The 22,195-nt window shown below is 40.4% G+C and overlaps 1 protein-coding gene across 4 annotated transcripts; it reads left to right on the forward strand.

Annotated features, from left to right (window-relative positions):
• Positions 1 to 303: 303 nt before the first annotated feature.
• Positions 304 to 19,968, forward strand: rbm27 (RNA binding motif protein 27). Of its 4 annotated transcripts, none has more exons than XM_074610347.1 (21): positions 304 to 527; positions 3,155 to 3,273; positions 4,244 to 4,371; positions 4,604 to 4,683; positions 5,293 to 5,504; positions 6,008 to 6,328; positions 7,683 to 7,916; positions 8,170 to 8,361; positions 9,301 to 9,447; positions 9,559 to 9,712; positions 10,405 to 10,558; positions 10,770 to 11,003; positions 11,108 to 11,242; positions 11,897 to 12,022; positions 12,218 to 12,292; positions 12,416 to 12,544; positions 12,771 to 12,875; positions 14,289 to 14,516; positions 14,661 to 14,744; positions 15,385 to 15,504; positions 17,235 to 19,968. In XM_074610347.1, exons 1-21 carry the CDS (start codon positions 469 to 471, stop codon positions 17,331 to 17,333), a joined length of 3,135 nt encoding a protein of 1,044 aa, XP_074466448.1. In that variant the 5' UTR covers positions 304 to 468; the 3' UTR covers positions 17,334 to 19,968. The 4 variants fall into 4 exon arrangements, with proteins under 4 accessions (XP_074466448.1, XP_074466447.1, XP_074466446.1 ...); XM_074610346.1 differs by having other exon boundaries at positions 11,111 to 11,242; positions 12,416 to 12,595; XM_074610345.1 differs by having other exon boundaries at positions 305 to 527; positions 12,416 to 12,595.
• Positions 19,969 to 22,195: the final 2,227 nt, after the last annotated feature.

The following is a 22,195-nucleotide window of genomic DNA, read 5'->3' on the forward strand; positions in this document are numbered from 1 at the left end:
CAGCTATTAGAGCCGGCTCGTTCGCAACCGACACATCACTAATCGACAACCAGCCTTCTCGCATGGGTTTCTGGGAAATGCAGTCCGAAAATAACTTTCTCAGGAGTCGTAACGTTAGATATCTAGCGAACTAGGACTTTTATTCAGTGTAGTAATTTATTTTTGTTTATCTTACATATTGTAATACACAATACACACAAAAGTAGGGCCGTTGATATTGATATAATGACTTGTGAGTGAATAATAAGAACACGATTTTTTTATTATAACCATCCGGCGTCTGACCGGCCTGCGTTTACGACAACTCAAGTTGTTGTTGCCATGCCGTAAACCACTTTGATCCGACCTGCCAGTTGAGAGAGACAGCAGAAGGCCTTAAAGCTTATACATTTATAGACGATGAAAGCAGGGTTATCGAAACGCACTTTCATTTTATAAGACAGTATTATAGTCTTTCTTTCTCTCACGATGATCATAGAGAATGTTGAAGCCCTGAAGTCGTGGCTGGCAAAACTCCTGGAGCCAATGTGAGTGTTGAATTGAGATGACATTTAGCTTAGCATGCTAACGTAGCTAGGTTAGCTGCTAGCCAGGCATCAATGGGAGGCTTTGCTAGAAGCTGATGGCAAATTCTTGCACGAGTTAGCAAACCCACCATTGGCCGCTAGCTGGCTTTTCATAAGCAAAGAGACACTGTTTTCATTACCTTAAAGAAATACAAATCATGCATGATGTAGAGTGTTTGTTGCACTTTTCATTATTAGGGTAATTAGGTAGATAGCCTACATTATTATGACTTTATAATACAGCTCTCTGTGTGCAAAACTATGAAGCTGCAACAGATCATTTACATGCTGCTAACGTTGAGGTTATAATAAGAAGTGTTGAATCTTTTGGGCTATATATATCCAATGTTATAGATGTGTTTTTACAAATAAATAAGTGTTGTTTGCTCTTTGTGTTACCATAGTTACACACTCCTGATCTTTCTCCCTCTCTTTCTAATGCAATTATACAAGAGGACACAGGTGTTGTTAAGGAAATGCACATAAATGCATGGATGGATTTACATAGTGAAAGTGATTTAAAGTTGATGCACAGAGTGGATGGTATTAATACCATAGTTACACACACTGTGATCTCTTTCTGCCTCTTCTTTCTAATGTAATTACACAGATGTTGTTAAAGAATGCACATAAATGCATTGATGGATTTACATATTTTAGAGTGATTTAAAGTTGATGCCCAGGAGGAGTAGATGGTATTATTACCATAGTTACCCACACTCTGATCTTTCTCCCTCTCTTTCTGCCTCTTCTCTTTCTAATGTAAATTACACAGATGTTGTTAAAGAATGCACATAAATGCATTGATGGATTTACATATTTAAAGTGATTTAAAGTTGATGCACAGAGGAGTAGATGGTATTAATACACACAGGCACTGTTTTAGGTGATGCAGTAACAGTAACAGCCTGCTGTCTCACATATTAAAGGCATGCTCTCTAAGGTGCTGCACTTTATCAACTTTACCAAAATAATTCATATTCATCATTAGCTTAGTATCAGGCACTATTGGTTCTTTAAGGTCAAATGGAAGTGAAGGTAGCTTTGAGAGTTTATAGTTGTATCCAATACAACTGAACATAAATACATTGATGGATTTACATATTTAAAGTGATTTAAAGTTGATGCACAGAGGAGTAGATGGTATTTATACACATAGGCACTGTTTTAGGTGATGCAGTAACAGTAACAGCCTGCTGTCTCACATATTAAAGGCATGCTCTCTAAGGTGCTGCACTTTATCAACTTTAAGATAGGATGGACCTTTATTAATCCCTGGAGGGAAATTCAGGTGTCAAAGCAGCAACATCAGCAAACATCAGTAAACAGAGTAAAACACAGGAGAGGTAAAGGTATACAAAAATTATAAAAGCGATATAAAAGATACAGAGTGAATGGGTGAACATAGTGTGTACAATCCGTCAATAAATAAATGTAGTATGTACAATAAATAAATGTAATATGTGCAGTCTATAAAGTGGTATATGGTGTAAAGTGCGGCAGTGGTTAGAGTCCAAGATAGCTGCAGATAGTGCGTGTTTAAAGTTCTTAAAGTCCTCCTTTACCAAAATAATTCATATTTATCATTAGCTTAGTATCAGGCACTATTGTTTTTTTTTAAGGTCAAATGGAAGTGACGGTAGCTTTGAGAGATTATAGTTGTGTCCAATACATTAGACATTTAGTTAGGCAGTTGGTTATACATTAGCTTGGAGTTGTCAAGAGGGCTTTCCTGGAGCTGTGTGTGCAATAGCCTCACTAGGACTTTTAGCATGATCTGTTGGCATTTAAAGATTTTGTAAAATAGAATATATGGTGGGTCATTTGGTTTAAAAGTTTTTGGAAGTGTTTTAGCAATGTTCTGCCATGTATTATAGGGCTGTGTATTGGCAAGAAAATGGCGATACGATATGTATCATGACACCGGGTAACTATTCAATGTATTGCGATATATTGTTATACTGTAAGCAAGGCAATGGATTGCAATGGATAGGCAAAACAGTCATAGTATAATGTACACACCACCATATGTATAAAATCTGAGTGAAAAAAAGTTTACTTTTTTAAGCAATCATAACAGTGAGATCTGCATTTGCATTTATGACAGTCCCTGTAACATCCAATGTCATAAAACTACTTTGAGAGGGCACATCTCTTTGTGAAATTAAGTATTAACTGAGTTAATCATTGCATGTAAAGTATTAATTAAAAATCCATACAGTGTTTTTGAGAATCGATTCAGTATAAAAAAAAAACATAATATCGCAATATTCATTATTTTTTTTTATATTTTCTTACACCCCTAATGTATTGTCTCGCTTGGTACTGACTATAGGTTTGTTTTGAAAAAGTCTGCATGCATGGTTGGGCACCACTGGATGACACGACACACCTCACTGACTGACATCCAGTATATTGTAGTTGGTTTGATTATAAATTTGAATTCAGTTTCTCTCTCAGTTTTGTCTCCCCTATTTCAGTAATTAAGTAGTTTGGCAAAAGCATCATTGCTTTTTCCTTTTGCATTGTATTATTAAAGTAAGATACTGCGTAGCTGAAATTGAGAATGTATATATTTGAACCTACAGATGTGATGCGGACCCCTCTGCATTAGCCAACTATGTGGTGGCTCTTGTGAAGAAGGACAAAGTGGAGAAGGACCTGAAAGCGCTTTGTGCTGATCAGCTTGACGTCTTCCTACAAAAAGGTATGAATGCCACGCAACGCTTCTCTCTGCCAGTGTGAGTGAACGCAACATGCAGTTTTTCTATCGATCCTAACTCTTGCTGCTCAAGGAAGTTATGCAGAGGGTTTACCTTCTGCAGTTTTCAATCATTCAGCTAACAAGCTGAATTCATTTTATTTAAGTTACTTTAAGTTATACACGTATATAGATGCAATGACTTGTACATGATCACCATTTACTACTTGCGGATCCCCAATGTGGCCACCAGAGGGTGTGTTATATGATCATTTTGAAGTACTTTCCCCTCCAATGTCTCCAGCCTGTATAAAATGAAGCATCAACTTGTTTAGCTTTAGTAGAGTTTTTCTCTTTTTTTGAATGGTTGAAATGATTTAATCACTTTACTTTCAATTGCACAGTATAATCACATCATTTGTTGAGAATTTAGGGTTTCAAATTACAGTTTGGTTTTGTGCCCTTGCAACATCACCTTTGTTTTGTTTCAAAATAGCTGCTTATTGAAGTTAAAATTTCCAGACAACAGCACAGTGCGAGGCCACATATTAAGTCACTAAGTCTAAAGCCTGTCAGAACTTAACTATCGCAGCCCGTAGTCTTTGGAAAAACATACTTAAAGATTGCACTCAAATAAATGGTTCAAATTACCTCCTTTAGTGTACTTTAAATTTTGTGGATTGCATTTTCTCCTTTATGTCCTTTTTTTTTATTGTGTTAAGCTTCAAGCAGCTTCTCCCTGTTTAATATTTGTGGTGTTTCTGTGTTTGTTACTCATTTGGTGTTTATTAGACTTTGGATATATTTATTGCAGCCCCGGAGCAGAGAATCATTTAGTGTAGTGTGATTCAGGAGGAATGTCAGTACATGTCATGCCTGAGGAATGAATTTGCTCGTTCAGGGGGAATGAGGGAAAAACCGCACATAATTCGGTAAAAGATGAAATCTACTCACATGATTCATGTTGTCTTTGCAGAGACAACGGGATTTGTTGATAAACTTTTTGAATGTCTGACAACCAAGAACTACCTGGGGATTCCTGCTGCCAAGGAGGTTCCTAAAGAAGAGGTCAAACCACCTGCAGTCAAATCTGACGTTGTGGAGGTAAGAAGAGTTAGTGAGTCATTTATTGCCTGTGAAATATTATTATTAAAGTACTTTTGTAGATAAATACAGTAGGTAGAGCACGACACAAAAATGGTGATTCTGTTTCTATATTGGAATTTGATAATTATCTCATTGTATATTATAGGACGCTGTATATAAATCTCCTTCTGTTTTAAAAAAACATGAAATATAGATGAGTTTAAGTCGAGTAACTGTTTTTTCCCTCAAGGCTGAAACTCCAGAGGAGGAGAGAGAAAACAGGCGGAGGAGAAGTCCTCTGAGAAACCGCTCTGACTTCAACGACTCCAGGTATGACTGTAGCTTCAGGGATACGTTTCAGCTCAGCTCAATGACGAAGCATATAGCAGATGCAGATACTACTCTGACGTGTGAGACATCTAGCACCTTAAATTCCAGTCCCAGTTAGGCTGAAATGTACAATATACAGGGCATTGATTTCATACAGCTGATTAAAAACCATTTCATCATTTTGCATTATCTAGTTGTGTAGAGATCTTAACACGAGTATATATTTGCATGGTTTGAAATCCCAGGAGGCTTGCCTTTAGCTTGAATAAGGCCCTGGTGTCCAGTAGCCTGTCCCCTGTCTATAACACACCTTGTCAATAACAGACAGGGCAATACAAGAACTGTAATACTAACATTCAAAACAACAGTTGAAGTGTTTAATGTGCTTTGGTGCATGATTTATATTCTGCTGCATTAAATTAGTTAAACATAATCATGTCATACTCACCACTTTTCACTCACACACTCTTAACACACACTTGCCTTAGCTGGTTTTAAGATTCAATCCAGCTACAACCCTCTTAAATGTGTCTGTTGGACTCTTACATTTAATGATGAGTTATTGAAATACAGCATATATATATTCCCTCTAACTCGTCAACCACGCAGGAACCGCGATGACAGGAGGCGAGATGAGCGCAAGCGGCGCGACTTCGATCGGCACGGGAAAAGCGGCGGCGACTCCAACCGCGAGCGGGAGCGTCACGAGCGTCGCAGGGGCAGCCCCCGCGGGAGGAGCTACAGCCGGAGCCGCAGCCGCAGCCGGAGCAGGAGTGGCAGCCGAGGAAAGAGCAGGGACAGGGAGCACAGAGGAGGCAGAGGTGAGAAAGTCCCCCCCCCCCTCCACACACACACACACATGCACACACACACACACAACCAATAACAACAGCAGCACAGGGGACTAGACCCAGGAGTGTAGAAGTTCCTGAAGCTCCTGTCAGCACAGTCCAGCTGTGCATTAGTGATGCAGAAGTGCTGCTGGAGACATCCTGAGGGTGAAGTGCACAGAGAGTAGACTGAACAGAGATCTGGATGTAGCCGTTTGTATTGTTTTCTGTTTGGATTGGTGGTGTCAGTGTTGCTGGAAGTTGTTATCGATAAGGAACAATGTGGACAGCTTTGCCATCACGTCAGTGGGGATTCAACAACACGGCCTGGAATTGGCCTTTTCACCCGCAAGGTTACGGTAATCTAGACCTCTATGTGTTTGGAATGATGAGAGATGTTTTTAAAAAGCTTATGCTATGGTCTACTTACTCTACTGTAATATTTATTCATGTTTTGTTGAAATACCTCTATTTCTGCTTCTTCTCTTTAACAGACTTCAAGTCAAAGTTTGAGTTGGAAAGGAAGGACACAAACTGCTACAACTCATCCAACACATCCGGCTCCCAGCAGCAGCAGCAGCAGCAGCACCAGTCGCCTCTCCTGCCCCTGCCCACACCTCCGCACCCCTTTTCTTCCTCATCGTCCGCCGGAGTCTCAGGAACTGGAGGCGTTCCCGTAGTAACGCCGGCTCACCTGCCCGATAGCACTACAGACAGCTGGTCTAACTACTATGGCCCCCCGAGGCAAGACGGTGTCGGCAAGCCGTTCGGCAACAAGAGCGTTTCGCTCAAACAGCGCTGCAGGGATTACGACGGTAGGAACTGAGTGAATCATCTTCTCCCCTTTGCCTTTAATTCCTGCTTCCTACAAACATTTCTTCCTCCATTTCTGCGCCTATTGTAAGCGACGTGGTTATTGTAAAGTTCGCTGTGTAAACTCCACCATTATCTTCTCGTGAGGGTTAATAATTGCCTTGTTTAGTCTCCTCACTAATGACCACTGTTTAGCACTCCCTCTCTTCTCCCCTGTGAAAAGCAGGAAAGCAAGCAGGCTCGCTCCCACCTCTCCCCAGAGACACAAGAGGGTTTAAACTTACCCACTGTCCCTGAAGCACACTGCTATCTGTCACAGTGCTCAAACACAGCCACCTAGGGACCCAGTCTCTTAATGAGGCTGTGGGGTGAATAGATGCACTCTGTGTCTTAGCTGCTTTGAAGTTGGACAAGCATTCATCTTGTTGATTTATTCTCATTTAATTTCTTATTTTTTTCAGTCATATTTTTGTGAATGGATTTGACTTCCAGGAGCCCAAACCCTTTAGAAAGATTACAGTAGGTTACAAATAGATACTCAAGAGTATCTGAGGAAAGAGCTCCTAGAAGTAGAGGTACAGATTAATCTGCGGCGATAGGACGTTTTACATATTATCTTTATGTCGGTGGGACGGCGCAGTCTCCACCAGTCACGTACATCATCGTTTTGCATGGAGGCTTCATACAAGGTCAAAGATAGAGGGGGATAAAAAATTGATCTCTCCATTATAAAACGCAACACTACTAGCTCTTTGTCCACGATATGAGGCAGGCAGACAGGGAGGAAAAGAAATCATTCACTGGTACTTTAACTTGCTTACCAATTTGGCGTTCTCTCTTCCAAATAATCCAGCCATGTAACCATCCATTCATAAAATGAAATTGAACACTTTAGGATCCTTCTCTCCCTGGGAATATTCACCAACATTAATGGTTTTGTAAGAGTGACAATTAACAACGTAAAGGGGACGCGCAACAGAAGTAATCCTGGTCGGTCATAAACCAAAGAACAGTGCACCACCCACTGTAAATAAATACAACATATTCCAGTGATCTCTTACGAATTATTAAATTCAAAGTGACAAAAACTGATTTAATAAAAACAGTGTATGTAAAAGTAGCCGACTAGGTTGCTGCAGAAGGAAAGAAGAGATCAGCCTGGCCGATTAAGCGGCTATTGGCTTTTTCCTGCTCCAAGCTATCATTTTTATTATCAGCCATTAAAAATCCAGTATCGGTCTACCTAAAAGATTTAGGAGGATGTTTTTTCATGCTGTTCTAAACTTCTAAAATGCCTACATATATATATATGTGAAAAAGCACATTTTTTGACATATTTCTCTCTCCCTCACACAGAAAAGGGATTTTGTGTCCGTGGTGACCTTTGTCCGTTCGACCACGGCACCGACCCTCTCATCGTCGACGATGTCAATCTACCGAACATGATTCCGTTCCCCCCGCCACCTGTTATGCCCCCCCCTGCCGGCCTGCCCATGCCGCCCCCCATCACTGAGCCGCCCCCTCCCCTCAGGATGCCTGTGATGCCACCCTATGGTCAGCCACCACCACCGGGCGTCTTCCCCATGACTGGTAAGTAGTACCGCCAAAAACTGGTGCATACATAAATGGCAACTTTTAGAAAACACGTAATGTTGCGCCATTTGATGTGAGCAGCAACATTTTCAGTGGCTAGTTTATCGTAAAGTCGTTAACACTTTATGCCACCGTCACTTTAAAACAAACTGTGCGGCATGAACAAAACGTTTCAGTAGCACAAACTAAAGCCTCCCTGTCATACCTGCGATATACCTGAGACATTAGCTTGGGCTTGTGTCTTCCTCAGGACCCCCAATGATTCCAACCAGTGGGATTGACACCCCCAACCACCAAACGCCAATCACTTCTTCTCCTCCTATCGGACCGCCTGGAGTGGGGCTGCCGCCTACTCTCCCTCCTCCTCCTCCTCCTCCTCCTCCACCTCCTCCCTCCTCGTCCTCATCTGTGTCTCTTCGTCCCCAATATGTCCAGTCTGAATGTAAGCAGCGATGCTTTTCCTATTCAGATTTGGAAGTTATGTTCTTTTTTTTCCTGCTGTATCTCCTGCTCTCTTGTTTTTGTTTGTGTTTAATTCTAGTAGATAGGTCTTTTTATAAAGTTAAAGTTGAGCCATCATGACTAAGCTAGTGAGCGTTAAGTTGTGGACTTTTAAAATACCCTGTGCTTCTTTCATAAGTTGGTTTATGTGTGACGTTGCAGTGTGTGATGCGCATGTATTTCTTCAGGCTGCAGTAGCAGCTGTTGACCAGAGGGTAGCACTGTTTGTCAATATAAAACAAAGTAGCTCTGAGCAATTAGCACAAACTCTGCCACATCTTATTGTGTTGAGTGCTTCTCCCATAATTCCGCTCATGAATAATTCCAATTAAACAGAAGGCGAAAGCTTAGTTCAAATGGAGTGGGTCTATTTTAAGTTAATTACAAACTCTTTTGACCTTAATTCAACTCAGATAGCCAAAATCCTCAATTGTTAAATTTCGCCTTTGTGTTACAGTAAACTGTAGCTCAGGATAAGAATTATCATCTTATGGTGTTTCATCTTATTTATCATCATATGACGTATTATTTTCTATTAGTATAATTGTAATTTTATTGTCTTTTTGTATATATTTTTCTCAATATTACATATTTTAATTAGAATTCAGAGCTGTATTTACCAAAGACTCTCAGAGGTTGCTGTCACATTTAAACTCATCACATTCTTTACAAGATTGTTGTGTGCTCGATAAGTCACTGAATGCCAGGCTGTACTTATTTATTTATGTAGGACTACTTGATTTCATTGTGTAGTTTCAGTTTATTTTCTTTGGTCATTTTTTTGTATTTAAATTATAACATTTTTACGGCTGTTAAAAGTGTTTCATATTCCCTCTAAGGTTGTGTGTGTTTTATGTCTGTGTTAATTTTTACACATTAGATAACTATGATCCAGAGGGCTACAACCCAGAATCACCAGGCCTGACTGCAGCGGGTCGTAACCCGTACCGTCAGTTCATTCCCCGGGTACAGACGCAGCGCTCTAACCTTATCGGCCTCACCTCCAACGAAGGACAAGGCTCCAGAGGTAACAAGTATTGGCCTTCTTAGTACACAGTCTCTTCGCCCAAACTAATCTGGGGCAAAATGCAAAAGTTCCTAGTGTTTATTATTGTTTCTGTGTTTTTTTGTCTTCCAGCTGCCAACATAGTGATCCAGACTGAGCCTGCCACTGCAGCGAGCACCCCTGGAAGTAACGTGTCCCGTTTCAACACAGAGCAGGACATCAGGAAGAGAACCATGGGACCCAGTACAGCTGAGGGACCAGCAGCTAAAAAGCCCTGGATGGAGAAGTAAGGATTTTAAAAAGTTTCACTCCAAAATGAGCATGTAGGGAGAAAATTCTCAAGCTTGAATCGCATGTAAAGTGTGCTGCATCAGGGTGGTGTGCAATGATCCCATCACACAAACCCACACAGACAAAACTGTCTACTATCCCACCAAAATTAAGATGTTGTCTCCTGACATGCCGTGGCAGTAAGGCACTGCAAAGAATGGAAATAGGAGGTGTGATCATAGACAGAAGAAATTTGAAGAAACTAGATGGCCAGTTGAAATTTGATCCAACAAATCGGTGCCTCCCCCATTTCCTGTTACTGCAATGGGAGCCTTGTTTCAAACCAAGGTGACTCATAGGTCAGGGGCCGATCTTTTGTGTCCGTTGTGGGAAGCAGGTGCACCAAACATCCCCAATGCAAGGATGCTTCCATTGCAAAGGGTCTACTTGTAATCGATCTCGAGTGTCAACCAGGTTGACACGTGTTCTTCTTTTTCAAGCCATATAACAATATGGGTTGTAAGAAAACTTCAATATGAAGGCGGAAACTCGAACCTCAGGTCATCAATATGGGTTCCATTTCACTGTCTTATCATTGTTAGTGATCTCGCCCAAAATGTTGATTAGCTTGTCTGCTTTTTTTCCCATTAATTTCTCTTTAAAACAAATACTCCAGATGTCAACAACACCGTCTTCTTCTCGTTTTAGGCCGAGCTTTAACAACCAACACAAGAACACTTTTCCCAAGAGGTATCACTACGTGAACACTAAGTTGGAGGTGCGCAAGATCCCACGTGAGCTCAACAACATCACCAAGCTCAATGAGCACTTCAGCAAGTTTGGAACCATCGTCAATATCCAGGTAAGATGCACAATTTGCTGCTTTGCAACAAGCAAACCTGCAAAGAGGCTACAGTTGTCATTGTCGAAGGGATCATTTTGACAAGTGTAGGCAAGATCAGTAGTAGTAGACCTGAGTTTACAAATAAGTCTAGCAAAAATCTTTTCAATTTTGAATTTTTTAAGACTCATGACAACACATACCTAATCTGCACGCTCTGCTCTCAATCCAGGTGGTGTTTGGCGGAGACCCAGAGGCGGCGTTGATCCAGTACACAAAGAACGAAGAGGCCAGGCGGGCCATATCCAGCATCGAGGCGGTCCTCAACAACCGCTTCATCCGCGTGTACTGGCACCGCGAGCCCGGCACCAACCCCACAGGGCTTCAGCAGCAGGAGCAGAGCTCAGGGAGCCAGGTGGTCGGGTCGGTGCCCAGCCCGGGGCTGCAGCACAGCACCATGCATAAGGTTAGTATTAAGAGCCGAAAACATCTTTTCATGCTGATCTCTTACCCGCACGTCTGCAACCCTTCATCACATTTACTTTTTTCTCTCCCTTTTTCTTTTATCAGCAGGGGATCAAGCAGCACAATCCAGCCGCCTACGTGTTGAACAAGACCGTGCCCAAGCATCGCCTGCCAGCGTCGCCCGGGGTCACGGCTCTAACCAAGCCCGACAGCCTGAACCCAAACGCAGACGCCGTCGCTGTATGTTTGATTGTCTTTGCATGGTTGTGTTGGGTGATGCCAGACCTGTGTGAAATGGCATTTTCAAAATAAGTGATTTGTTTCAACAAGCTGGGAATACCACACATGTTAATAGCAGAATACAGATAACGTCATGCACATTGTGTCCTTGTGAAAAGTTGATGAAGTTGATCAAATTACACTGCTGTGTGCGGCTGTACGTAGGCACAGTGGTGTTTTGAGCTAAATGCTAATGTCAGCATGCATCTTAGTTAGGTATCAGCATGCATGTCAGTCAGTGCGTCCAGTCTAGAGGGAGACATTTGTCTGTCAAAGGTGCTGCTGCACTTCTCACAGCTGAACAGTGTCGGTGGATTATTCATAATATACCAATATCAGGATCAACACACCCTTCTCTGCGGTGTGTGTGTGCCATTACAATCAGGAGAACACTGTTACAGCCAGTTTACCGCCATGAAACTAGAAGCCTCAGAGACATGAAGATTGCAGTCCAGTGACACTGCCAAGCCAGTCTCACACAGATTAAGAGGATATAAGAACAGGAGCAATGCTGGAGAATAAATGATAAGAAACACTTGTGTCTATTGCAGCTGTATACGAGCTCATTCTGATGACCTAAATGTGTCGCTCTCTCTCTCGCTCTGTGGCACTCAGGTGGCGCCTGCACTGATGAACACCCAGAAGGGTCCTTACACTTCCACAGCCCTCAAGTCATTATCAAAGAGCTTTGGGAAAACGGGAAAAGCACTCGAAGCACAAGAAGTCCTCAAGAAGAAACAGGCATGTGGCTTAATTTTTTAACACATATTTTGACTGGTACGAGAATAGCAGAGCTGGGATTAGCCATTTGTTTCTCTCAGGGGCCACCGGTGAGAAGCAGGCTACCATTGAGGAACGAAATGTCCACCAACAGCAAAAAGTGTATTCTCCACCTCAGTGAATGTATTCTAATTATTGTTTTGTTTTTTCATTTAGGAGGCATTAAAACTCCAGCAGGACATGAGAAAGAAGAAACAAGAGATGTTAAAGACACAGATGGAGTGCCAGAAGGTAAGACCGGCCTCAACATCCCTCGCCATCCATTTATCCCTGCATCATCTTTACTCAACTATCCCTCCCTTATCCTTTCTGTTACGCCTTCTTCTATCTCACTGCTTGTCCTTCCTCCTCCAGGCCTTGATAAACCGCCTGGACAAGAACCGAGGGATGAAACCCGAGGAGCGAGCCAACATCATGAAGACCCTGAAGGAGCTGACGGAGAAGATCGCACAGCTGCAGAACGAAATGAACCCCGCTTCCCAGGTATCCAGCGTATCCAAACCAAACCACGGCCCGTCCAAGACCAAGACTGATGTGAGTTTAGGTCGTTTTGGTCGGGAGCGTGGCGGAGTGCTTCATCTCCTTTTTACACAGAAACAGCCAAAGTGGAGTGGAGTCTGTCCTGCCACTGTAGATGTATTTAAAAAAATTTCAGTTTTTCCATTGCTTTCACTGAAGTGTTTTCTCTTTTTCCATGATACGTGACCAGGCCCAGAAGGAATTGTTGGATGCTGAGCTGGACTTTCACAAGAAGATGAGCTCCGGAGAGGATACAACAGACCTCAAGAGAAAACTGGGACTGTTACAGGTGGAGGTAATACACATACACACACACACACACACACACACACACACACACAAACACACACACACAGTATATAACCACAGGCCAACGATCTGAAAAGAGAGCAAGCACTGCCACAAACAGGTCTATAACGACACGCCACACACAAAGAGACAGTGACAGCATCTTGCATCAGCAGCGCTGAATTTGAAGATGTGAAACCAAGAAACGCCTCAGAGGAAGTCAGCAAATAAGACGGTAGTCTCGTATATCACTCAACACTGCCTCATTAAGTAAGATATTAGTAGAAAAGTAACACATCCATATCTAAATTACGCAGGTATCAATATATGATTGGTATGTGAGCTACAAATAAGCAAAAAAAAACGCAGTTTACAGTGTTATTTACACCAGTCCAGGTGTTTTCCACACTCTTTTTTTATAAAAGTGAAGAAATAGGTATTTAGACCAGCATATCTTCTTATTGATTCTGTAATAATTGAGTTGTTTATTACCAAAAAAGTACATGAATTTCTGAGGCTGCTCATCAGAAAATGAAATGAAAGTGATTCTTTTTTCTAATCCATGAAAAGAAAAAATAGGTCCAAGCTGCATCTAAGGCTGTTAGTCAGCTCAGACTTGACTCCTCTTTCCTCTAAAACTATCAGCGCACAAACGCAGACGAGGTCGGCTGTGTCACAAGATCAGCCTAACAAGAACATATCTTTTGTTAGCAACACCCTGCCAAGCATGTTTCTTCCCCCCAGTCTACCCCTGTGGGTCCTAAATTAGCTCGTTATTAAAAATGCATACCATCCATCCAAACCCAACCCTCCTTCTGCACATTAAACTGCAGCCACTTAAGCAAGCCCAGAGGAGCAGCCGCTAACGAAGCCAAATCAGACACAGGTCCTACACTGATGGAGCCACGTCTCATTAAAGTTTGAGCCGCCGGTCCTTGTAAGAAAAATCGCGGGATGACAATTAGAGGGAGAAGTGAGCGAGGGACAAATGGATGAGAGAGTGGTTGTGAGGTTGCGGAGTGGTTAGGAAGCAACGAGATGTCACTTTAAAAATGGAGGAGTGACAACTAATGGTAAAGGGCGGAGAATGACAGAGGAGGAGGCCAGAGTCATAGAATGTTTAACATATATAATATCATATTTTGTCTATGCCGTATGCTTTTTTTATTAATTGTAATTTTCAAACTTGTTTTCTGAATAAATTAAGATTTGATTATTTCATTATGCCAGATTGTTCTCACATTGAAAAGCACAACATCGAGGCGCAATCTGTGATAGTTTTCCCACATCTGTTCGTTATGATTATTTTAACACAGCCAGGTGGTGGCGCCCATTTATTCTTGTCTGTGCGTGTTGAAAAAAGCAGCAGTCAAGTCAGTTGTTTTATGACTATTAAACCTCCCGATCTGTTCTCCTGCAGGCAACACGGTTGGGTCTGATCCGGCCCCCAGCGGGACGAGGTCGGGGCCGAGGGAAGATGGCGCTGGAGCCCGGTTCGGTGCACGTGGGCCGCGGCAGGGGGCGAAGCCGGGAGTTGATGGCTCGAAGCGGGACCGTGAACCGCATGTCGGTCGACCACAGACCCAGAGCCCTCTCTATTTTGGGGGTCACTCAGGAGGAAAAGGAAGAGCTAATGCCGCACTTTGTGGTGAGGACTGTGTTACTCTTTTTTTTATTATTATTATTTAGTTACAGCTGCAGGAGTTCTACTGATGAACAGTTACACAGACAATTGGATTAATTATTGAAGAATTACACTGAAATTAATACTGATCTTTTTTTTTCATCTTAGAAATTTGGTGAGATCGAAGATGTCCGTGACCAAGACGCCAACAGTGTTGTCATGACCTTTAAGACGCGAAGCGAAGCAGAGAATGTAAGTCACATTACTTAAAATTACACCATCCTCTTTCTTTCTCTCTTTCCTTCCTTTCTTCTAAAATGATTGAAATAGTGAAACAATAAAAATAATAATATTCAAGTTGTTTTGGTTTAAAGGCCTTTGCGCACCAAGTCTGTATTTTTTTTGTCCGACATTGTTGCACATTTGAAAATAAATACGACCTCACATTGTGTCACGTTTATACACCGACTCAATTTTCGGCCGTCATTTTTAAGTTTTCTGCGTTTTTTCGCATCCGTCAAAAAGCAAAAGAGGATTGTTTGACCACTCGGAGATGATTGCAGAAGAGCTTGGAATTGGGAGAGCAAAACAAAGGATGTACGAAAGATTAGACAGTAGCGATTGGACTCTATGCAGCTAAACGATAGCTTCTTACTAATGTCATTCATTCATTAGCCCCGTTTTAGACTAGCGCTATCAATTGCCCCCACGTAATTCAGTTTTGTCTTGTATTGGAATTTTTTTGCAATGAAGACAATAATAGAATGCATCAGATGATGCTAAAAAAACATCTACGAAAAATACAGACTTGGTGTGCAAAGACCTTAACTGGTACCAAAGCAGTGAAAGCTGTAAGAATAACTTTTCACTGTCCTCCTGTTTTGTTTTCTAGGCAGCTAACCAGGGAGCAAAGTTCAAAGGTCGTGTGCTGCAGATTTCCTGGTACAAGCCCAAGACGCCCTCTGTTACAACAGAGCCGGAGGAGGAAGAGGCTAAAGATGAGGACAATACGGTATGACGCATCACACACAAACCCAGGCACTTAATGTGGCTTCATGTGTTATCGTTAGTAACATATAGCCACCCAGAAACCAGGGAAGGATGTTCACGTACAGTACAACTTGAGATTCTAAGTGGGGAAACTTTTGAAAGTTTTAGTTATATTCACAGATTTGACTTGTACATTTTCTTTCCAGTGCTTCTAAATTTTTCACCGCTGCTCCCAATGGGAAATCAGGGCAAGCCTCTCAGTACTAAGAGCATCTTAGCCCTTTGAGTAAAACTGCATTACTGTCAGGTGAAATCCTCATACTGTATTTTCATGTTTTTGGTCGGGTTTTTGAGGTCGCAGTCTTCCTTGTGCGCAAGTAAGTTTTATGACCTTTTTGTGTTACAGTCACCAAAATGATTCAACAGAGAACCCACAGAGAGATAAAGCATTACTCAGACAGTAGCAACAGCCGATTAGACTGCTATCAGGCCATTAAATAGATGTTATCGGTCGCTATAGGCACCATAGATGTGGGTCAATAGGGGCGTTCCACACCCACTAGTAGGTTTTACCATTTATTCACATGGTAGATCACCAAAAGAAGGAATAAAAAACATGACAGCGACCTCTAGCGACCGTAGTAATATGACCAGAACAGAAGTGGAAGTCAGGCATTGTAATACAGATGGTGCAAAACTGGGGTGGAGGTTTGGATAGGACACAAAACACAGGGTTTTCACCCAGGAGAACGGGGTTCACATCCTGTGTGAAATCATCAACGGGTCTTTGTGTTCACAAGCGTTAAGTTTCACTTTCACTTTTGAAGCAGTTATATTAAGCCAAAACACAATGTTTTTCAAAGTGTTATTGTTGCCTAAACCTAAAGAAGCTGTTTTGTTTGTCTTCAAAACAATACTTTTCATGCAGTTTTACGTGTTAGAACTTGTTGCGTTTAAATTTCACTTTCACATCGTAGTAGGTGTAGTAGGGCCCTATTGACCCACATCTATGGTGCTTATAGCGACTGATAACGCCTATCTAACGGCCTGATAACAGTCGAATCGGGTGTGCAAAACCAGCAAGACGTGGTTCATGTGGGAAAACGCAAACAAACCTTCATGTTACAAAAAGTTCTGAATTTTTTCACCCTAAATTCAGTTTCTACCTACAGACATCTACAAAATCTTTGTCTTGTTGCACGATTCAAAACTGCAGCTCAGTTGGGTGATTGTTTGTTTGTTTGTTTGTTTGTTTGTCAAGTCTTACCAGCTCATGAATTATTTTGTCTATCACACATGACAGTTGTGTCTGGAGATGGGTCCTTGTACAAATTTGACATCACACGCGATGTAGTAGCATTGACACGAAGGCTGCAACTAACGATTATTTCCATTGTCGATTAATCTGTTGATTATTTTCTCGATTAATCGATTAGTTGTTTGGTCTATACAATGTCAGAAAATGGTGAAAAATGTCGATCAGTGTTTCCCAAAGCCCAAGATCACGTTTTCAAATATCTTGTTTTGTCCACAACTCAAAAATATTTACTTAACTGTCATAGAGGAGTAAAGAAACCAGAAAGTATTCACATTTAAGAAGCTGGAATCAGAATTTGATATTTTCTTTCCTTAAAAAATTACTCAAACTGATTATTTGATTATCAAAATAGTTGGCGTTTAATTTAATAGTAATCTCATCAGATTAAGTGTTCAAAGCTAAACAATAGGTGTTTTTTTTCTTCATTCAAACAGAAGGAAGCTAGCTCTTATTTGCCTGGTGAGGAGGAAGAGGAAGAGGAGGAGGACGACGATGAAGATGACGAGTACGAGAGCCGATCTTGGAGACGATGAAGGCGTCGTGATCCGTCGCGACCTGCTCTCCAGCGGAAGCGGTCGTTACTTTCCCCCCCAGATAAAATCAATACAACGGAGCTGATTTTTTTTCCTTTCCAGTATTTTCAAGTAATTTTAGACTAATCAAAGTAAAAAAAACGACTTTACTTTACTGTACAGCAAAAAAAGTTCAGAGGGCAGACAGTTTTTGTATCCCCTCGACTGAACAATTATTTAAAGCATCTCACTTTTGCTGAGAAAGATAAATGTTAAGTTGTTCTTATAGATAGAAAAAAAAACCTATGTAAGTTTCAGTGTGCATACCAGATGATTAAAATCAGTAATGCACAACATTTGTGTCTACTGTGAATAGGTATTTTTATACATACTGTATTTAAGCTCTTTTTCTCACCAGTTTTTTGGAAAAATCTTGTCCTCAGTTCAGGGACAGCCATTCCTTCACCAGTGGAACGTTCTCTGTTGCTACCAGAGAGATATTTATTTATTTTTCCACTGCATAAATGCACTGTGCCGTACCTCTATTGGCACAGTATGGTATGGTTTTTCCATTTCAGTTTGCTCAGTTTGTTTTGGTGTGTGTAAGCCCAAAACGTTAAAGGATCCAAATATTTTTGAGAGCGACTCACTGTGTTGGTCATGAATACATGCTAAGTTTACGCATTCTAAACAAACAGAGCCACCCCTGCCCAGCACCCAGAGGTGCCGATACTGTACCATAACCATATAAGAGCCAGTGCAGGTACAGAAGGATAGCAGTGCAATAGAAAAATCTAAAAACTATGTTTACAAATTGCCGTGTCCATACACGTCAGATACAGTCTTGTAGTGAATTTTCCCCGCTTGTGTTTTGTTGCTCACTAAATGTCCGGTGCCACTCTGCGTAAATGTAAAACACCCACACGGGTGTTTTACGTTTTCTAAGAGTGTGTAACATCTTTCACTTGTTTTATTCTGTCTCCTGGTCACCCAAAGGGCCTGGCAGGACAAGGGATCAGATCACCCATTTCAAAAATGTGAGATCCATAGACAGGTGTTTGAATGTAATACTGAACAGTTGATTTTAATATATATAGATATATAATTTCTTTGCCTTACACAGTCAGCGGATGGCTGAATTTTTACAAGATTTGTGATTTACTTTTGTAAATTTTGTAAATGCTTGAAAGAGAAATTACTGTTGTACTTTTTTGTTTTTATTTTTTGTTTTCTTTTTCTGTCATTTTTAAAACAGATGAGCAGCAGGTCGAGTCCGTTAGAAAAGGTCAAGCAAGAGTGCTTAGCATCTCTGCTTATTCGCAAGGATTTTTCATTTTTGTGTTAAACCAGTCCACCTTGTTATTTCACTAAATTTGTCATCTAATTTTCTTTTTAAAAAAACAAAACTTTGAGCTGTGGAAAACAGTTAAAAAGCAGTGGGAGTCATGCACCTCACAATATTATTTGTGCATCTGGACATTGTCAGACAGTGCTCTAAACCCACTACTACAAGTGCACATGTGCACCTTTTCATGACAAGAAGTTTTATTTCGCATTTTGCCCTTTTTGCAAATACTGTATTTTAGAATCCTCAAGGTGGGAGGAATGAGATTAATTAAAGTTTATACGAAAATGTGCTCAATGCGAGAAAATACATTTTTGACAGTTTAAAAAGTCTTTACGTTTGGTGCTTCCCTGAAACAAATAACTACGTTTACATACACCCTAATGAAGTGTTTGCTTATCATAACTCAACTAATCATATCCAATAATGCAACCAGTCAGATTGAAGCACGAAAACAAAGGAGTTAAGTAGTTAACTGTAACAGTTTCACTACTTTACACAAACATACATGCAGATTTCAGCCTGCATGGGAATACAGTCCATAACAGAGAATTCATAACAGAAAGTCTCCTTTTTCCGCTAACATTAACTAGCACCACATGTAAAGGAGTGCAGAACTGTCTGAAACGCAGTACGTGATTTCCTCCCACCTACAATGTCGGTAGCGCTCTTGTTTGGATTGCATATCTCACTGTTGATTGATAACTCTGAGGCCTCCTGCCAGTGATCTCATTGTCCCATTTTAACCTTTTGAGTTCTGTGGCGTTCAGTTAAGTTCAGATGTGCGAAGGAAAGCTGAAGCTTCTCTCTTCTACACTTGGCTTTATGATTTGCTCGTGATATTATTTTTTTTATATGAGGTCACTGGCAGTTGTATAGGACAAACCTATACCGGCAGGGTTCTTGCTTGTGTAGGTCTCTCTCCCACTTTTTTGTACTATCTTCTGTATGCTACTATCACAATGGTGTAAAAAAACAATGTAAATGTCTATTGGATAATAGTTTTGGATTTGTTACTGTTTATATTTGCAGGATGTGGATGTATTTTCTTCATGTATTTAGTTTGTAAAAAATGGATTTCTAATTTACTAGCATGTTTGCTTTTGCCAATAAAGATGGAGGAATGGGTGCTTGGAAGACGATCAAAAAAAAAAAAAAGAACGGAAAAAAAACAATTTGAATTGAATCTGGGAGAAGAAAAACATATTTTGAGATAAAAGAAAGAAGAAAATTGACAAAAAAGAAGTCAATATTGGCGAGGGGAAGAAAAAAAAATGAAAGCAAAAGCATTCCAGAAAATATTACCTTAAACTCTTGTGTGGTCTCCTTCATTTTGCATGCTATAATAGAAATAGATAGATAGAAATATACATACATTTAAATTCAATACATTTGCTGACATGAAGTAAAAACACAATTATTGCTGCAGCTTTTAGAACCAGTTTATAGTTATATTTTGGGCACAAATATAATGCACAAGCGTTTCTTACTTTGTGAAGCCATTGTTGTTTAGTTTAATGCAGGAGCTGCAGCTCTTCCCAGGTGGAAAGGATTTCAAATTTGGGGCCTTAACGGCACACTGTCCCGGGCAGATCCAACAGAGGCCTGGTGAAAAAAGAATTTCACAAAAATTTTAATTGTTTTTTCTAATACTGTGGCATAGACTAGTAGATTTTTTATTTATGTATTTATTTATTTAAATGTTCGCAGAATAAAACAAAGCAGCAGAAATACAACAACAAATGAAAATAAATTGTGCAGGTGAGATAAAAAAATAAATAAAAACAAGGGGCTTATAGAAGGAATCTTACCTCAATAAACATTATAAGCAAATACAAAAGTCATATAAGAAACATCAACATCAGAAACATAAAATATATAAATAAAACATATGTATGTATGTGGGTGTGAGAGCATGTGCGCTGCTCAGTTTTTACGAGAGAAAAGGGATAATTATAGTCAGATATGATCAGTACAAATAGTAACAATAATAAAACATTTTATAAAATGACAAGTCAAAATTACGAGACTGCATCTAAGGTATAATGCCTTAGTAAGTCAAGTTATGAGATACTAATTATGAGAAAATCTCAAGTATTAACTCAGAACTATTTGCCACAGGTAGCCAAACCAAACAAGACAATGTTTTTTGATGCTGTTAACATTTCTAAAACAAGCCCATATCAATTATGATTAATTGAGATATATAAAAATTAAATACAAAAAATTGTAGCTAACTGAAGTTTGTAGCCTAGTGAAACTAGTCCCCACTGAGTGGGTGAAGGAATGCATGCTGTGACAGTAAGGTCATCTGGTGGAGTTTACTATGCAGGCCAGATGGGGTGAAAAGAAAAGAGCCGCTGTCACATTTGGCCACAATATGACAACGCTCTTCATAAAACATGTCATATTCAATCTTCAGAATACGGAAACAGCACAGAGATGACAGAGAGTTGTAAACAGTGGCCTCTAAATTATGAATGGTTCCAGCCATATAGCAGCTATTAAAGGGGAAGGGTAACGTGAGGGTGAGAAAAGGGACTTCGGGCTTTATTGGAATGGGATCCATACGCACAGCTCTCTCACAGCTTCTCACGTGTTGCCTTTTTAGGACACTTACATTTGCTTTCTCTCACTTTTACATTTGAACATTATTTATATATTCTAAAAATAGGACAGTGGCGGAATGTAACCAAGTACATTTACTCAAGTACTGTACTTAAGTTCAATTTTGAGGTACTTGTAATTTACTTGAGTATTTCCATTTTCTGCTACTCTATACTTCTACTCCACAGCATCTCAGAGGGAAATATTGTACATTTTACTCAATTTAAATACACCTTAGCTACTTTAGTTACTTTTTACATAAACAAAAACACATATGCTTTTGTGATATGATGCAGCATTGTACTACTAATCTACCCAGTAGTATATAAAGTATCTAATTTGACTCCAAATTGAAGAACTACAAGATTAACACGTATGTGTTAGTGATGAAAACAGACAAATATAATATTCTATAAGGATATAACTCTTTAAATGGAGCTGTTCTGCATAATAAGTACTTTTACTATTCGATCTCTAAGTACATTTTACTGATAATACTTCTGTACTTTTAATTAAACAGTACAAAGCTGTACATTTCAGCGACAGTATAATAATGTTAATTTTACAGTAACATAAAGGCAACCCTGCTGCCAGTTCTTCATTATTTTACTGGGAAATTCTTAACAGTGTACTGATCAGTCCAGTACTTGAGTAAATGTACTTAGTTACACTATAGCCATGCAGGCTACACACAGCTCCTATAAAGTTTGGCTCCTGCAGCCTGCAACAGGTTTGCATGGTGAGAAAAAGACCTCGGCTGTTTTTAATCTGTGTAATGAATAAGAACATGCCAGCGCTCGTAATGGATGCCTGCCACCGTGCAGCTAAATTATTCAGAGTCTGGGGAACCAGAGAGGAGGCCAGAGAGATCGGATGGACCCGCTGTGTCATCGGCCTGCCTCCGCCCGCCATGGCTCCTCTTTCGGCCTTC

Source organism: Sebastes fasciatus, chromosome 16, assembly GCF_043250625.1.
Source record: "Sebastes fasciatus isolate fSebFas1 chromosome 16, fSebFas1.pri, whole genome shotgun sequence".
Classification (NCBI taxonomy): Eukaryota; Metazoa; Chordata; class Actinopteri; order Perciformes; family Sebastidae; genus Sebastes; species Sebastes fasciatus.

Bases quoted from the DNA above. Each gene is read 5' to 3' on its own strand.
- rbm27 (XM_074610345.1), top strand. From the start codon at position 469: ATGATCATAGAGAATGTTGAAGCCCTGAAGTCGTGGCTGGCAAAACTC. The intron at 10,559-10,769 runs GTAAGATGCACA...CTCTCAATCCAG, and splicing joins GAACCATCGTCAATATCCAG to GTGGTGTTTGGCGGAGACCC. The intron at 12,596-12,770 runs GTGAGTTTAGGT...ATACGTGACCAG, and splicing joins CGTCCAAGACCAAGACTGAT to GCCCAGAAGGAATTGTTGGA.